The 17,572-nt window shown below is 40.8% G+C and overlaps 1 protein-coding gene across 1 annotated transcript; it reads left to right on the top strand.

The window, feature by feature from the left end:
* The first annotated feature begins 2,811 nt into the window (after positions 1-2,811).
* Positions 2,812-16,653, top strand: LOC138667031 (oocyte zinc finger protein XlCOF7.1-like). Its single transcript, XM_069755279.1, has 7 exons — positions 2,812-2,915; positions 3,130-3,279; positions 3,409-3,588; positions 3,671-3,794; positions 3,878-3,975; positions 6,559-6,649; positions 12,128-16,653. The coding sequence occupies exons 2-7, from the start codon at positions 3,202-3,204 to the stop codon at positions 13,000-13,002; spliced, it is 1,446 nt and encodes a 481-aa protein (XP_069611380.1). The 5' UTR covers positions 2,812-2,915; positions 3,130-3,201; the 3' UTR covers positions 13,003-16,653.
* The last annotated feature ends 919 nt before the right edge of the window (positions 16,654-17,572 follow it).

Genomic DNA, 17,572 nt, shown 5'->3' with positions numbered 1-17,572 from the left:
GTCGCTGTTTGGTCGCTGGAGAGCTGTCACACAGACAGCTCTCCAGCGACCAACGATGCCGGTAACCAGGGTAAACATCGGGGAACTAAGCGCAGGGCCGCGCTTAGTAACCCGATGTTTACCCTGGTTACCATCCTAAAAGTAAAAAAAAACAAACACTACATACTTACCTACCGCTGTCTGTCCTCCAGCGCTGTGCTCTGCACTCCTCCTGTAATGGCTGTGAGCACAGCGGCCGGAAAGCAGAGCGGTGACGTCACCGCTCTGCTTTCCGGCTGACCGACGCTCACAGACAGTACAGGAGGAGTGCAGAGCACAGCGCTGGAGGACAGACAGCGGTAGGTAAGTATGTAGTGTTTGTTTTTTTTTACTTTTAGGATGGTAACCAGGGTAAACATCGGGTTACTAAGCGCGGCCCTGCGCTTAGTTACCCGATGTTTACCCTGGTTACCAGTGAAGACATCGCTGGATCGGTGTCACACACGCCGATCCAGCGATGTCAGCAGGAGTCCAGCGACGAAATAAAGTTCTGGACTTTATTCAGCGACCAACGATCTCCCAGCAGGGGCCTGATCGTTGGTCGCTGTCACACATAACGATTTCATTAACGATATCGTTGCTACGTCACAAAAAGCAACGATATCGTTAACAATATCGTTATGTGTGAAGGTACCTTAAGGCCTCTTCTCCTGCCAAATTAGATCTACGAGGGGCTTATAACTTTATTTGGATCTTCAAGGGAGACGAATGAAAGACGGCCTTTAATAACTGTGACAGTCACTACAAGTATCTCATCATGCCCTTTGGTCTGGGCAATGTGCTGGCCGTGTTTCAGGAATTCATTAGCAACATCTTCCGGGATTTTCTCTATGTTTAAACGGTCATGTATTTGGACAACATCCTGATTTTCTCCCCTGATGTACCTACACATAGAAGACATGTCCATCAGGTTCTGAGTTGTCTACAGGAGAACAATTTGTTTGCCAAGTTATCCAAATGTGTGTTTGAAAAATCCTCCTTGCCTTTCCTTGGCTACATTGTTTCCAGCTAAAGTCTCGAAATATATCCTGAGAAAGTTACTGCTATTCTCTCCTAGCCTCGTCCTCAAGGCTTGTGTGCCATTCAGTGCTTCATGAGTTTCACCAACTTATACAGACAATTTATTCCGCACTTCTTGTCCCTCATGGCACCATCTCCACCCTAATCAACAAAGGGGTTAATGCCAGAATCTGATCTGAGTTGACTTTATTGGCCTTCCAGCATTTGAAAGGGGCCTTCGCGAGAGCTTTGGTGCTGCACCACCCTGACCCTAACAGATTCTCCTGGAAGTGGATGCTTCCTCTATTGGTGCTGGGGCAGTTCTACTGCAAAGGACAGTGTCGGGAAAATCTGTCTCTTGTGGTTTTTTCTTTAGGCTATTTTTTCCAGCTGACCTGGGATGGTGAACTACTGGACATTAAAATGGCGACATCTACTAGAATACAACAGCTCTATAGTAATAATCTGCACAGACCATAAGAATATGACCTTTCTGCAGACCACCCACTGGTTAAATCCTCTTCAAGACATGTGGGAACTCTTCTTCGTCTGCTTAAACCTTCAGTTGCACTTCCGTATTGATGTCTCGATCTTTTGACATGTTTGATTCTCAGAGGGACTCACAGCACATTATTAACCCAGTTAAGATTGTTGAAGTGGTTCCTGTTCTGTTTAGAGACGTTCCCCCAGATAAGACCTTTTTTCCTACTGATTGAAGGAGGAGAATTATCTTTTCTGGACACAAATCCAAGGTGGCTGGCCATGTGGCTTCTGGTGGCCTTCGCTTTCCAAGGATGTTTGGGACTTTGTAACCGCCTATACACTGTGCGCCAGAAACAAGTCTCCCAGGAACAAGCCTGCTGGTCTCCTTCATGCTCTGTTGGTTCCATTTGTCCCCTGGCAACACATAGCTTTTGATTTCATCCTGGATCGAACCCTCTTTGAGGCTTACAACATCATCTGAGTCGTGGTGGACCAGTTCTCCAAGATGGCTCACGCATTTTTTTCAGCATGTGTTTTGTCTACATGTCCTTCCTCTCCACAGGAATATTTGGAAACCGTCGTGGTTGGAGACGCAAAAAAACATTGTTTTCGTATTTGTAGAATAAATTCATGACTGTAACAACCTCATAGCAAGGTGGACTGTCCTTCTGCCACTAAGGGATGAAGTTGGTTAACTACTTGTGAGTAAGCCCTACTGTCAATTTGTACAGGTAACAGAGGACACAGAATGCGCCAAGGAAACATTACCTCTCCAAGCCTGAAAGTAAATGTTTATAGATTAATGATATGTTACACATTCTGACCCTCTCCTCCATTTGGTGCCTCAGAAATCTGGATTCATCCCACCAGGCAAAGTTTTTACATTACTCAATGATCTGATTTTTGTAATTTCTTGTACAAGTCTTCCTTTACTGTTTCTGTCAGACAACACTAGAATTGGTCTACTACCATTATAGCCCATGCTTTGCTAAAGAATAATGAATTGTACATTCTAGCGCCTTTATCAGTCGTTCACCACATTGTAATCAGCTGGAATATGCTTCACTGCAGAAAGTATGTTCATTAGAACCATTCTTCATCTCCTTCTCAAACAAGGTGGCCAATTTTTCAAATACTGTTCCTGACTGCTCTAGAAAAGCCACCTGCGCCCAGTAATGGGGAATCTCCAGCACCTACATCCACCTACAGAGCTGCACACCACATATATGGCTGTTCTGTGCGCACAGGACCTGTGATGAGGTCATACCCATGTGACCAGACTCTTGTGTGGGAGGAGCCATCATCGAGATTGCAGTAAATTAGGTGTTTTATCCAAGGTTGAGAAGCAGTAAATGTGATCTACATATATCTAGTGTGCGGCTCTGCAGGTGGAGGTAGGTGCTGGAGATTCCCCATTACTGGACATTAACCCCCTCAGTGCTGAGCCTGTGATAAATCTCTGTATGTGTCTATAATGGACTGTGTGTTATACCGGGGGCAGGACGGGGCCATGACCGGATGTAGTGATCATGTGACGCCGGTAACAGCTCCGGAGGTTTCTTACATGGGATCTTTATGATGTTACATCGTGATCTTCTCCCCATTCAGGTCCCTACAATATCGGATCCTCTCAGTGGAGATCTTCTATATAAGAGAATTCTCCTGAGTGACCCTACAAGGATGGATAGGGACAGGGACAAGATGGCGGAGAGGATATTACACCTCACCCTAGAGATCCTCTTCCGGCTTACTGGAGAGGTGAGAGATTGTGATGACGTCACATTACATCATTCTTATCTATGGGAATAACAGATGGACAGAACTGGAGAGGTGAGGACTCTGGAAATGTCTGTAGTGAGATTTATTAATGTGTCTTTCCATATCCAGGATTACACAGTAGTGAAGAAGACCGCTAGTGAGCGCTGTCAGGACCCTGTGTCTGAGGGGTGGGGAAGACCCCTGAGCCCAATCATAGGGCCTCCACCTCACCCCCTGATACATGACGACATCAATGACCAGAAGATCCTAGAACTCACCTACAAGATGATTGAGCTGCTGACTGGAGAGGTGACACTGCTGGGAATGCTGGGACATTATACAGTAACACTATGAAGTGATCGGGGGATGACAGTATCATTGTATGTGTCAGGTTCCTATAAGGTGTCAGGATGTCACCGTCTATTTCTCCATGGAGGAGTGGGAGTATTTAGAAGGACACAAAGATCTGTACAATGATGTCATGATAGAGGTTCCCCAGCCCCTCACATCACCAGGTAATAGACAGGACTATATACACACGGCCTATAATTATCTGTATGTAAAGAATGAATTCAGTCCCTGTATGTGTTTCCTCCAGTTCTATCCAGTGAGAGGACAACACCAGAGAGATGTCCCCGTCCTCTTCTTCCACAGGACTGTAAACAAGAAGATCCCAATGTTCCTCGGGATCACCAGGTAGATGGAGAGAAAGTGTCATGAGATCTCCCCTATGATGTGTAGACGACTGTGAAGGTCTTGTGTTCAGTCTTGTTTTTTCCACCGGTATTAACATTGAATGGACAATGTATTAGGCTACTATTCACACTAGCGTTTTTTCAATACGTCGCAATGCGTTGTTTATGGGAAAAAACGCATCCTGCAAAGTTGTCTGCAGGATGCGTTTTTGCCCCATAGACTAACATTAGCGATGCATTGCGATGCATTGACACACGTCGCAACCGTCGTGCGAAAGGTTGCGCCGTGTTGTGGCGGACCGCCGGGAGCAAAAAACGTTACTTGTAACGTTTTTTGCTGCCGACGGTCCGCCATTTCCGACCGCACATGCGCGGCCGGAACTCCGCCCCCACCTCCCCGCACCTCACAATGGGGCAGCGGATGCGCTGGAAAAATGCATCCGCTGCCCCCGTTGTGCGGCGCATTCACTGCTAGCGTCGGTACGTCGGCCTGACGCAATGCAACGGGCCGAGTCCGGCGCTAGTGTGAAAGTAGCCTTAGAGACACTGGTCTTTTACCATTTGGAGCCTTAATATATGGGAATAGACCAGTGACCCTGCAGTGCAGTATAAAATCTATAGAATACATTTTCCATGGATCAGTATGGAACATTTTCCACCTTGTTCAAGAATGATATCAAGAATAGTTCTGATGAAGATACTCTCTGCAGTGAAGCAAATAACAGCTGATTACAATGTGGTGAATGACTGATTAAGGTGCTGGAATGTATAATTCATTATTCTTTAACAAAACGTGGGCTATAATGGTAGTAGACCAGTTCTAGTGCTAGTCTGAGGGAAACAGTAAAGCAAGACTTGTACAAAAATCGCAAATATCAGATCATTGAGTAATATAAAAACTTTGCTTGGTTGGATGAATCCAGATTTCTGAAGCATCAAATGGAGGAGAGGGTCAGAATTTGTATCAAATAACATTAATCTATCAACCCTCACCCTCAGGCTGGTAGAGATGGAGTAATTGTGCAGGGAATGTTTCCTTGGCACATTCTGTATCCTCTGACACATGTACATTTAGACAGTAGGGCTTACTTACATGTACAGTAGTTAACCAAATTCATCTCTTTATTGCAGAAGAACAGTGCACTTTGTTTAGAGTTTGGTATAGTCATGAATTTATTCTACAACTACAATACCAAAGTTTTTCTTGCTTACCCAATCTTCACAGTTCTCAAATTCTATTCAAATACAGCATGTCTGGGACGAGGTAGAACGGGTTACTCAGAACTTGCGAGCAACTCGGATGAGTCTCGCATGTTTAAAACCAGGTTCTGCACCTGGCACTCAGATCGGAGCGTGCTGCTGCATAGGAATACATGGAGCCGCACACTCTGCTCCTCTGTACCAGGTGCAGTGCCGGGGTATTGCAGTGCGAGACTCATCCAATTCTCGTGCAAGTGAGTAGGAGCCCTTATATGTGATAACTGCACAAAGCTACACTGTCACCATAGGCCAATATTCCTGAAGAAGAGTCTACACCTATCAGAATAGATGACATGGCAATGTTCTGGAATTTGAAGGCCAAAGGAGGTCTAACGCTCTAATGTAGAGCACCTCTAATAAAATGGCCATTCAATTTATGTTTTATACTTGCTAGAGATGACAGGATGAAGCTGATCATAGACATTAGATGTTATCTGGATCTTCTCACAATTTTCTGTTCATGGAAACTGCTGGTTATAATTAGGAGCCGACAAGTTGGATTTATACCGGAGACCCACAGCTACGTGATAACTACTTCTGTCATCATTTGCGATCATCATTTTTGTTTATGATCTTTTCTGTTCTTCTAAATAATTTCACACGACTTCTCTGTTTCATTGCTTGACTCCGTAGCTCTGTCAGGTGACCTCTGGATGGTGGTCGGTTTCCCTCTCTGTTGGACCGCAGCCTGTGTCATATCTGTCCAACTGCTGATAATACACTTATCTTTGCATTGCTCTGTTGCTTCTATGCAGGTGTTTTCACTTCCTTCTTTGGTCAGTCTTATTACATCTTTGGAGGGACTATTTATACTCTCCTGGCATGTGCAGTCTTTGCTGCCAATATTCCAAGTTAGAAGGATGTTAGGAGTCCCAGCTGTGTGGGATTATCTTGCTAATGTGTTCTCTATTGCTTCTCCTTCGGTTTGTTTGCATGTTCCCCTTCTCAGCACTTATCCCATTTTGTTACATTCAGGGTCTGGTTGTTTTTTTAAAATATATATTCCATAAGTCTTTTTGGGTTCCTTTCTTTTTCTTCCGTCTTTCATGTATGACTGTGTGAACACGTCTTTATCCCTGAGTTTTACCCTCTCTCTGTGTGCATTACATTCTATTGTTGTTGTTTTGGCTTACTCTCTGTGTATAGTTGAGGATGCAAAGTTAAGGAAACTCAGGATCAGCCGACGTTGAGTGGGGGCGTGATTGTGTAATTTTAGGGTACCAACCTCTGCAGTCAGGCAGGGACATATCTGAGTAAGGTTAGGGATTTGCCTATTCTGTATATGAACTCCTTCTGTCTGTGACTTTTACAATATTTCCTTCAGGGTGAAGATATGCCCCATATTAATACTACAGAGACATATGTGAGGGGTGATGAGTGGTGTAAAGAGGAGATTCCTACAGATAACTGTACAGGTGAGTAGTGAACACTAAATGCCGAGAAGTCACAGGTTCTATTCAGTCACTGGATGGTATAATTATGTCATGATTTTTTTTACAGTACACACAGTTATTAGGTGTGGATTATAATAGAAGGCAAATTTCATGTGGAAATTGCAACGTATCATTTAGCCTAATGTAAATGGATTTTGTTTTCTTCCGACATTCTGTTCTTGTCTTGCAGACATGTGATTCCTGCAGCCAATAAGAGGCCATAGCAGACTCTCATTGGTCACTGCTGTGTTCAGAGATTGGCTGCAGAGGTCACATGACTGTCTGGCCAGAAGAGGATGTACAGAAATCAGCATGATAGCTGCAAAGGCTTTGGAAAATGAGGGTCAGGTAATGTTTTTTTCTTATATTTTAAAGCATACTGGATGCTTCATGTTGATTAAACTCAAATTTAGTATTAGGACCAGAAGAGGAGTCATAGGTAATTCAGGGAATTTTAGAAAAATAAGAGAGACATAAATAGAATCCGAAATCCGCGAATGATGATAGGCTGCACTCTGTCGCACACCGTGTGCACCTGCTTGATATGTCTTGTGCAGGGTCAGCCCTTGTCTCCCACCTAAAACGTACTGACTCGTTCACTTTGGCCACTGGCTGGAAAGAAATCTACATTGATCTGCTATAATATGCAAGGCGCACGTCTAAATCTTAATTCTATATTTTGGAAAATCTGTTCACAATCACCTAAAAAACTGGGCGGTCAATTGAGCTGCGTAAATTTGTTATATATTGTATGTTGGTATCCATGGAGAATCAAGAGCAGGCACGAGAAGCAATAAACTTTTGTGATTTAGTAGATGTCAACAAAGTTGGAGAAATGTCACCAGGATGGAATCTGCTTTCATTTATCCTGTTAAAGAATAACTTTAATTTATTTATTTTTTTTTCATAAATCAATAGTGTGCCAGAAAATAAGAAAATTTGTAATATATCATATATTAGATATCTGCTTCTTTCTACTTCCGGACTAATCAATCACTCTCATTCTCAATTTTCTGGAAAAATCTGTCTTCACTCTCCCGTTAATCAGATAAGAGATGCTACTGGTGCTTATAATGTTCTACTGAGAACTATAACTATGGCTTCAGAAGAACATGCAGTGGAATATTTTTAAAGCACACTTAAAAATGTGGGGTTAGATATTAGCCTGATGATTGGGGGTAGTGCATAGCACAACAGAATTCATGGAGATGTAGGTGAGAGGTTCTCATTACGGAGGATGTTAGTCTTAGATCTATTGCAGAATAGAGAGCACAGGTAGGGTAATAGACAGAGTTGAGGAGGAGATGTAGACTGGTGCAGAACTGTGAAGAGCTCTGTGTGCAAGAGATAAGTTTATATTGTATTCTGTAGCTGATGGATAACCAGTGCAATGACTGGCACAAGGTGGGGCATCGGTGTAGCAGCTGCACAGATATACGACCCTGGCTGCTGCATTCAGAACAGATTGGAGAGGAGAAAGTTTGGTAATAGATCAGTAGTGTTGCAGTACAATAAATATCTTTGCAGTTTCAAAGAACCCCAGGACCCCAAAGCATGTTTCGCCTTGGCTTTCTCAAAGAGTCAGTTTTTTTAATTAAGAAGTGAAAGATGAGTCTAGGAGGAGAAAGAAGCATATTTCTCTGATAAGATATATTGTAAAGTCACTTATTTTTTTTAATTGATTTATGAAATTAAAATTGAATTAACGGTTACTCTTTAAATGAAGTTCTTTCTAGGAGGTATATCACAGATGTGAACTGTTGGAGACAATGATGACATGAGGATTTGTAGCCTGGCCAGTCCTTTCAAAAGAACAAGATTGGGCAGCTTTAACATTCTTGTCTTCAAGGCAGAAATTTAGGTAAAGATCAAAGTATGAAAACAAGAAGGACTTGCTAGGGATTCAAGCCATGAGCAGATATGGTCTGTAAAGGCCTGCCTGAGTGTTTAGCCCTAATAAGCTGGTCTGAGTCACCAATGCTGGAATTCTTCACATTGGAGGAAAAAACTTAGAAGAATCCATGGGTATATTTCCCTAAGGCAGAAGAGCCCCACACAAATAGTGTGTTTACTATGAAGCAGAAAGACTTAAAAGGATCAAGCTGATGGAAAACTGAAGCAGATGCAGACCTGTTTTCAACTGAGATAAGTTGCTTCAGCTTAGAAGTCCAGTTCTTTGAGTTGAAAGTTTTCTTGATTAGAGCGTTGATGTGGGTTAACAAATATGAAAATAGGGGATATTAGAAAGTTAAAATTAGCAAACCCACCCAAAAAATTGGAATGCTCATAGACCTTGTGGACTTGAACCCTTAAAGAATCACTCCCACAAAACTTCTAATTGCCTAAACCTGTGTGGATGTATACAGTATGTAGTGTAGTGTAAGTAAAGTAATATATGCGCTGATCAACGTCTTCCCTAGCTACCAGCACTACTCTGGGTCATGTGATGGCTATTCCGAATTGTCAGATCACACTGGGGCTTTACGTGTGAGCCGGAAGTCAATTTTACAATGTGAACTTATGGAGATATTTCTATTATACGTTTCCCCTGATTGTTCCTCTCCTTATTTTGGCTTACAAATACTGGTGTAAAATACTGACCAAATACTGAATGTGCCAGTGGGGCGTAATAGTAACTTTCTGGTCACAGACAAGTCAGAATAGCTATCTTGTGATTCATAAGAGGACCAGAGCCATGATGGAAACCAGAGAACCAGTGAGTATTTCTCACTACACTAATATAGATTTACACAGGTTTAGACAAGATGAGAGGATATTAAGAATGGAACATCTTCTTTAGAGGTCAGCATTACAGAACCTGACATCTTTTATCTGGTCTGGAGCCTATCTAGTGAACTAAATACTGGTCAAAACCTATTACTCTTCTAGAATCAATAATCTGTTAAATCGTTAAATATAAAATTTCTAATCATGAACAATAACTGGAGGGGTAGAAGGCTTAGCTTGCACACCTTAGTCTTTGGCAGGAGCAGTCTGTTCCCCTGGCCCCAACTTCCTGCTTGGCAAAGGGTGGGGAAGTACAGTTTGAATGACAGTTCGCGCCACCAGCATCATGGCGTTGTAGGCCCAAATTGTGCATTCTCTGATGCTGCAAACAATCCATGCTGCAAAGAATCCATGGGTATATTTCCCTAAGGCAGAAGAGCCCCACACAAATAGTGTGTTTACTATGAAGCAGAAAGACTTAAAAGGATCAAGCTGATGGAAAACTGAAGCAGATGCAGACCTGTTTTCAACTGAGATAAGTTGCTTCAGCTTAGAAGTCCAGTTCTTTGAGTTGAAAGTTTTCTTGATTAGAGCGTTGATGTGGGTTAACAAATATGAAAATAGGGGATATTAGAAAGTTAAAATTAGCAAACCCACCCAAAAAATTGGAATGCTCATAGACCTTGTGGACTTGAACCCTTAAAGAATCACTCCCACAAAACTTCTAATTGCCTAAACCTGTGTGGATGTATACAGTATGTAGTGTAGTGTAAGTAAAGTAATATATGCGCTGATCAACGTCTTCCCTAGCTACCAGCACTACTCTGGGTCATGTGATGGCTATTCCGAATTGTCAGATCACACTGGGGCTTTACGTGTGAGCCGGAAGTCAATTTTACAATGTGAACTTATGGAGATATTTCTATTATACGTTTCCTCTGATTGTTCCTCTCCTTATTTTGGCTTACAAATACTGGTGTAAAATACTGACCAAATACTGAATGTGCCAGTGGGGCGTAATAGTAACTTTCTGGTCACAGACAAGTCAGAATAGCTATCTTGTGATTCATAAGAGGACCAGAGCCATGATGGAAACCAGAGAACCAGTGAGTATTTCTCACTACACTAATATAGATTTACACAGGTTTAGACAAGATGAGAGGATATTAAGAATGGAACATCTTCTTTAGAGGTCAGCATTACAGAACCTGACATCTTTTATCTGGTCTGGAGCCTATCTAGTGAACTAAATACTGGTCAAAACCTATTACTCTTCTAGAATCAATAATCTGTTAAATCGTTAAATATAAAATTTCTAATCATGAACAATAACTGGAGGGGTAGAAGGCTTAGCTTGCACACCTTAGTCTTTGGCAGGAGCAGTCTGTTCCCCTGGCCCCAACTTCCTGCTTGGCAAAGGGTGGGGAAGTACAGTTTGAATGACAGTTCGCGCCACCAGCATCATGGCGTTGTAGGCCCAAATTGTGCATTCTCTGATGCTGCAAACAGGTTAGTGAATGAAGAATGGGATATTGCAGCTGGTATCTGGCTATATATCATCTTTGCAGCAGGTTATAACAACCAAATCTTGCTTTACTAAGTACTAATGATGTTTGTTATACATATATCTGAGGCTGTAGAAGTCCCTGAAAGGCACATTTTGTTTTGAACTTGGAGAAACCACTTGTTATCACTTCATTGGTTTATTGCAAACAGAGGTAATGAGATGAACATCACCTAGAAACACTGACTTATGATTCTCCACTGTCAAAAAATGTACCTAGAAAAGTCTTGTGACAGGCTCACTATAAAATATACCAATTAAGAAGTTGGATATGAAAACTGAAACCTCTAATCTACATAATAATCTGTTAGTCTTAACTCTTGACACTACTGTCTAAGGCATCATGCATTTTACACTTACATCCATGTTTTTACGGATAGAACACATACCCACTCCTAGTCTATGGTGCCATTCGCATGTCCAAGCTTTTTTGGAGTTCCGGATCAAACTGAGGTCTAAGGGGTAAGGTTTCTCCTTGTGGAGAGTGGCTTACCAGCTCTGGCTTGACAAGGTAAGGAGGCTTATTCGCTGTGCAATGCTCCTCTGGGAAAATTAATATGCAAATTGCCTTTTCAGAGAAAAAGAGGACTTGAACTCTATAGCGCCACCTGTTGGAAGTAGCATTCCTACATGTCACAATCAACCCTTTAACAAGTCTTGTAATATGACTTAGGATGAAAGCCAAATCAGTATCTCAATTTGCAGACACGGTGTTTCGGGCTGTTGGCCCTTGTCAGTGCAAAGCATGAGAACTGATTTGGCTAGGTGAAAGGCTCTGGACTGAGGTCTAAGGGGCAAGGTTTCTCCTTGTGGAGAGTGACATACCATCTCTGGCTTACAAACTTACAAATACAAATCAATGGGGCCATGTAAAAAATAGACAGTACACCAATGCCATCCACGTATTATCTGTGTTCTATTTTATTTTTACTGTTTAACAGGCTTAAAAAGATTTAATTTTTTTTTCATACAAGAAAGATGATTGCCATACTGATGTCCAAACACTGATGAAAATGTGATCTAAAGCACTGATGAAAATAAATCTATTTCTTGCATTAAAGAAAAACGATAACTAAAATTTGTATAACGATTCATACATAATATATTTAATATTATCATTTCCAGGCATTGCTCTTGCAAAATAATAAAATCATTTTTATTCTTGGCAGATAACTGCACCATGAGCCCAGAGGGACTTCTGATATTTTCAGATTTTGAAGCATATGACCATTGTCCTCCAGGACTTACCACCAAAAATCTGTCATCTGATCCTTTTCAATCTTTCTTGTTTTCTGATTCAACACAGACTGTTAAGTTAAATAAAAATAACAGAAGTGATGATGAACATCAAAGATCTCCGACAGGGGAGAAGCCATATTCATGTTCCGAATGTGGGAAATTTTTTACACAGAGATCTGATCTTGTTAGACATAAGAGAATTCACACAGGGGAGAAACCCTTTTCATGTCCAGAATGTGGGAAATGTTTTACAGATAAATCAAATTTTGTCAGACATCAAAGAATTCATACAGGGGAGAAGCCATTTTTATGTTCAGAATGTGGGAAATATTTTACTAACAAATCAGATTTTCTTAAACATCAGAGAATTCACACAGGAGAGAAGCCATTTTTATGTTCAGAATGTGGGAAATGCTTTACAAATAAATCACAACTTGCTGCACATCAGAGAAGTCACACTGGGGAGAAGCCATTTTCATGTTCTGAATGCGGGAAATGCTTTTCAGAGAAATCAGATCTTGTTAGACACCAGAAAGGGCACTCGGGACAGAAAGATATTTCATGTTCAGAATGTGATAAATGTTTTATAAAGAGATCCCATCTTATTACACACCAGAGAATTCACACAGGAGAAAAGCCATTTTTATGTTCCGATTGTGGGAAGTGTTTTACTCAGAAATCACATCTTGTAACACATCAGAGAGGTCACAAACGTGAGAAGCCATTTGCTTGTTCAGAATGTGGAAAATGTTTTGGACAGAAATCACATCTTCTTAACCATCAAAGACTTCACAAAGGAAAGTAGTTTCTTCTTATATTTATTTATTTTATTGATAAATTATAGTAAAATGGAACGTAAACTCACACATTTACACGAGAGGGAAAGCATTTTAGAGCAGATGGATAATTTTCCCAATGGGCCCTATGAGAAAATTCGACTGTTGTAGAGGGTGAATCAACAGGTTGCACTTAATTCTGTTTGATTTTTTCACTTTGAAAAAGGCACTAAACTATTGTTTTTGATTAGTTGCTATTGGTTATAATACCTGTTATAGTAAATGTTATTGTAACATTCCTTATCAGTAGCACTTAACCACCTTCATGAATCCATATTAGGGTCCTACTACATATGAGTGAGGCACAGATATCTATTCACCTGGCCAAAAGTGTGCTTCTGGAACCGAATGATTCTCATTGTATTCCACAAGCACACATTTGGGCTGGATGAAAAGATATTTGGACATTTAATGAGGCACAGAATCATATAATGTTAGAGTTGGAAGTGACCTCAAGGGTCATCGTGTCCAACCCCCTGCTCAATGCAGGATTCACTAAACCATCTCATACAGATGTCTGTCCAGCCTCTGTTTGAAGACTTCCATTGAAGGAGAACTCACCACCTCTCAAGGCAGCCTATTCAACTCATTGATCACACTCACTGTGAAAAAGTTTTTTCTATTATCTAATCTGTATCTTCATCTTTTCAGTTTCATTCCATTGCTTCTCATGTTTCCATGTGCAAATGAGAATACAGTAAAGATGATCCCTCTACACTGTGACAAACCTTTAGATATGTCTAGACAACTATTAAGTCTCCTCTTAGCCTTCTATTTTGCAAGCTAATCATTCCCAAATCCTTTATCCCGGATGGCAGTGTTGGATTTCACTCCTCCCCCCTCCTCCACTATTCCCAAATCCTTTAATGGTTCTTCATAGAACATACTTTGCAGTCCGCTCACTATCCTGGTAGCTCTTCTCTGAACTTGCTCCAGGTTTTCAATGTCTTTTTTAAGATGTGCCCGGAACTGGACACAGTATTCCAGATGCGGCCTGACCAATGAGACGTAGAGTGGGATAATTAATTCACGTGATCTAGACTCTATGCTACTCTTAATACATCCTAGAACTGTGTTAGCCTGTTTTGCTGCTGCATCACACTGTTGACTCATGTTTAGTCTGTGATCTATTAGTATACCCAAGTCTTTTTTCACATGTGCTGTTGCTTAGTTTTATTCCTCCCATTCTGTGAATTTCTTGAACAAATGTAGAATCTTGCATTTCTCCTTGTTAAATACCATTCTATTAGTCGCTGCCCATTATTCAAGCTTATCAAGATCCTTCTGAATCCTTTCTCTGTCTTCTCTAGTGCTAGCTATCCCTCCTAGCTTTGCATCGTCTGCAAATTTGATCAGTTTAACTTTAGTTCCGTTATCTAGATCATTTATAAAAGTATTTACCAACACTGGGGCCAGGACAGAGGCTTGTGGCACCCCACTTGAAACACTCTTCCAATTGGATGTGCAGCCATTTATTACCACTTATGCATTAACTTGTTCATATCCTTGAATACCATGGACCTGTCACCAGGTCCTTTGGTAGAGTTTATTTACAATTAGGACAGTGGAGAGCCAAACTTCTTGTTACTGAGACAGCATGGCTGGGACACAAGCATTGCAGGGAATGGCGGCAGATAGACACATACACTACATTAAGCCCCATCAGATAAGCATGTATATTAAGAGAAATGGCAGACAGAAACAGTGTGCAACGTGTTGTGTGCACCTGAACTGCGTCTAAGGGTCATGTCTCTGCACAACTCAGGAGCGTACTGTGTCCAATAACTGCTAAAACACTGCTGCTTATTACATTTGATTTCCAGACCTTTGATCGTCTCTGTCTGAGGGACGTAATTTGGCTATGTGTGATCTACATCACTAGCTCATTATTAGAAACTAAGCTCTTATCAATAAGCATCAACATTAAACTAAAATTCCCCAAAAGATGGGACGCTGTGTAAATTGTAAAATAAACAAGCATACAATGATTTGAAAATATTTTATCGCCATATTTTATTCACAACAGAACGTAGAATACATATCAGGAGTTGAATGTTGTACATTTTTCCATTTAATTTGTAATAACTACCGTAATTCATTTAGAAATTAATGGCAGCAACACATCTCAAAAAAGTCATGCCTGGTACATATAGTGGGGGGAAAAAAACTATTTAGTCAGCCACCTATTGTGAAAGTTCTCCCACTTAAAAAGATGAGAGAGGCCTGTAGATTGTATGGCGAACTATGTTTGCAGACAGTGATTTTTAGAAGTATTCCTGACCACATAAAGTGATCTACATGAACAAATCATGTCTGTTTTTAATGCAGTGCCACCTGAGGGACAGAAGATCATGAGCATCCAGTATTGACTGTCGGCATTGTCTCTTTTGCACATGGATTTCTCCAGAATTTTTTTTATTTTTATGATATTATGTACTGTAGATGGTGGCATATTCAAAGTGTTTGCAATTTTATGTTGAGAAACATTTTTCTGAAATTGTGCCACAATTTTTAGATGAGGTTGTTCACAGATTGGTGAACCTCTGACTATCTTTGCTTCTGGGAGACTCTACCGTCTCTAACATGCTCTTTTTATATACAGTCATATGATTTAGTTGAAAATTTACCTTCTACTGTTTTTCATTAGTACCACTGATGTCTAAAGTCTTTTATCAACCCTTTCCCCAATATTTTTTTAGATGTGTTACTGCTATCAATTTCTAAGGCTACGTTCACATTAGCGTTGTGCGGGGCAGCGTCGGGCGCAGCCGCGGTGACGCATGCGTCATGCGCCCCTATATTTAACATGGGGGGCGCATGGACATGCGTTGTCTTGCGCTTTATGACGCATGCGTCATTTTGGCGCAACTGGCAGGGCGCAGAGGACGCTGCATGATGCAGTTTTTTCTGCGCCAAAAATCATGCAAAAATGAACGCATGCGTCAGAAAAAGCTGCGTTTTGCATGCGTTTTTGCATGCGTTGCTGACAAAGCTAATGTGAACGTAGCTTAAATGAGCTATTTTTTCCAAACAAAAACGAAAAATAAAATATGGTTAAAAATATGGTTAAAAGAGATTTCCAAATCATTGTTGCTTTCTCTCCATTTTATATCCCAACTTTTTTTGGAATAGGGATTGTATTATCAAGTAAGTAAAACCAAAATAACACTTATGTATCGTGTATAAAACATTATATTTAAAAATAAAGTATTAATGCATGTTAAATGGATTGTGCAGTGTCTGTATACGTGATCAGGACAGTGCCCGACATGTCTCATCTTATTACCAGGGTGTCCTTTTTATTAGGTTAAGTATCATTTGGGTTCCCTCAGCAACTTTCCTGAGCAGCGCCTCTCCGTTTCTGATATCCGATCAGGTGGAAGCAAGAGGCTTTAAACAATTTTAAAACCTGTTACCAATCATTAAATACCTGCCTGTATAACTCATATGCTTGTGTTTGGATCTTTATTTCATTGTCTTTTAGATGTTAGCAGCAAAACATAAAGAAATTATATAAATCTGATACCACTGTAATCGTACTGAACCTAAGAATAAAGCAGTCTTTTCATTACCGCACTGTGAATGGCATAAAAAATAAATAAAAGCACTTATTGACCTGCTGTTGATTTGTTTATTCTGCCTCCAAAAGATTGCAGTAAGGCTCTGCCACATTTATCCTGCGCTTTATGCGCTGGTTTTCCGTGTAAATCTCTGACGTAGTCAATTCACACAAACCCCCTATGAAAGATTCCCTATAATGAGGCAGATGCAGGCACTTTGGACTCAATATGGCTTTTGTTCTACATTTTTTTAGGCACGTACAAAGGCATGGTTGAGCACAGTTTTGTATACCACTGAAAAGATTATTACCGTCCAGACAGGGTCCACGGTAACTTTTATTGCATCATTATAGTGAATGGATCCATTGGGGGTTCCATCTGAATCAGGTATTTCAGACATAGATGTAAACGACAGCATACAGCATTGGATAAATATGAATTAAGCCTTAAAGATGATCCAAAATATGTGGCTTAGAATGCTACCAAGAAAAGCTCAACCCACGAAAAAGAAGTCCATACTCAGGTCCATTATCTGTTAATGGAAATATGAGGGGTATCCACGTTACTGGTATAAAAAAGGCTCTGGAAAAGCATTATGGCTTCCACTAAAAGAAATACAGCAAAATCTGCACTCCCAAATCCAAATGCCCCCCTCCCTTTTGATCCCCACAGTATGCCTAAAGCACAGTTAGCATACACATGACTGGCGTTACTGTAGCAAAGAGAGCTCACTTAATTTACAAGGTGCACATTTTCAGAAGCATAAACTTTGCACAATGTACTGGGCACTACAATGTATTGGGCACTACAATGGCATATTTGCATTTTTCATCTACTACGTCCATTACGTGCTTGTTTCTGAAAATCAACCATGGAGTCAACATCTTTTCTACACTTGTAGATGAATTCCCAGAGGGGTGTAATTTTCACTTGAGAGGAGTTTCTACTGTTCTAGTACTTAATGGTTCTGTAAATGGAG

Source organism: Ranitomeya imitator, chromosome 2 (genome assembly GCF_032444005.1).
Source record: "Ranitomeya imitator isolate aRanImi1 chromosome 2, aRanImi1.pri, whole genome shotgun sequence".
Taxonomy (NCBI): Eukaryota; Metazoa; Chordata; class Amphibia; order Anura; family Dendrobatidae; genus Ranitomeya; species Ranitomeya imitator.
The sequence above is the reverse complement of the archived record's forward strand: the minus strand, read 5'-3'. Positions and strand labels throughout refer to the sequence as shown.

Bases quoted from the DNA above. Each gene is read 5' to 3' on its own strand.
- LOC138667031 (XM_069755279.1), top strand. From the start codon at position 3,202: ATGGATAGGGACAGGGACAAGATGGCGGAGAGGATATTACACCTCACC. The intron at 3,589-3,670 runs GTGACACTGCTG...TGTATGTGTCAG, and splicing joins TTGAGCTGCTGACTGGAGAG to GTTCCTATAAGGTGTCAGGA. The intron at 3,976-6,558 runs GTAGATGGAGAG...TATTTCCTTCAG, and splicing joins ATGTTCCTCGGGATCACCAG to GGTGAAGATATGCCCCATAT.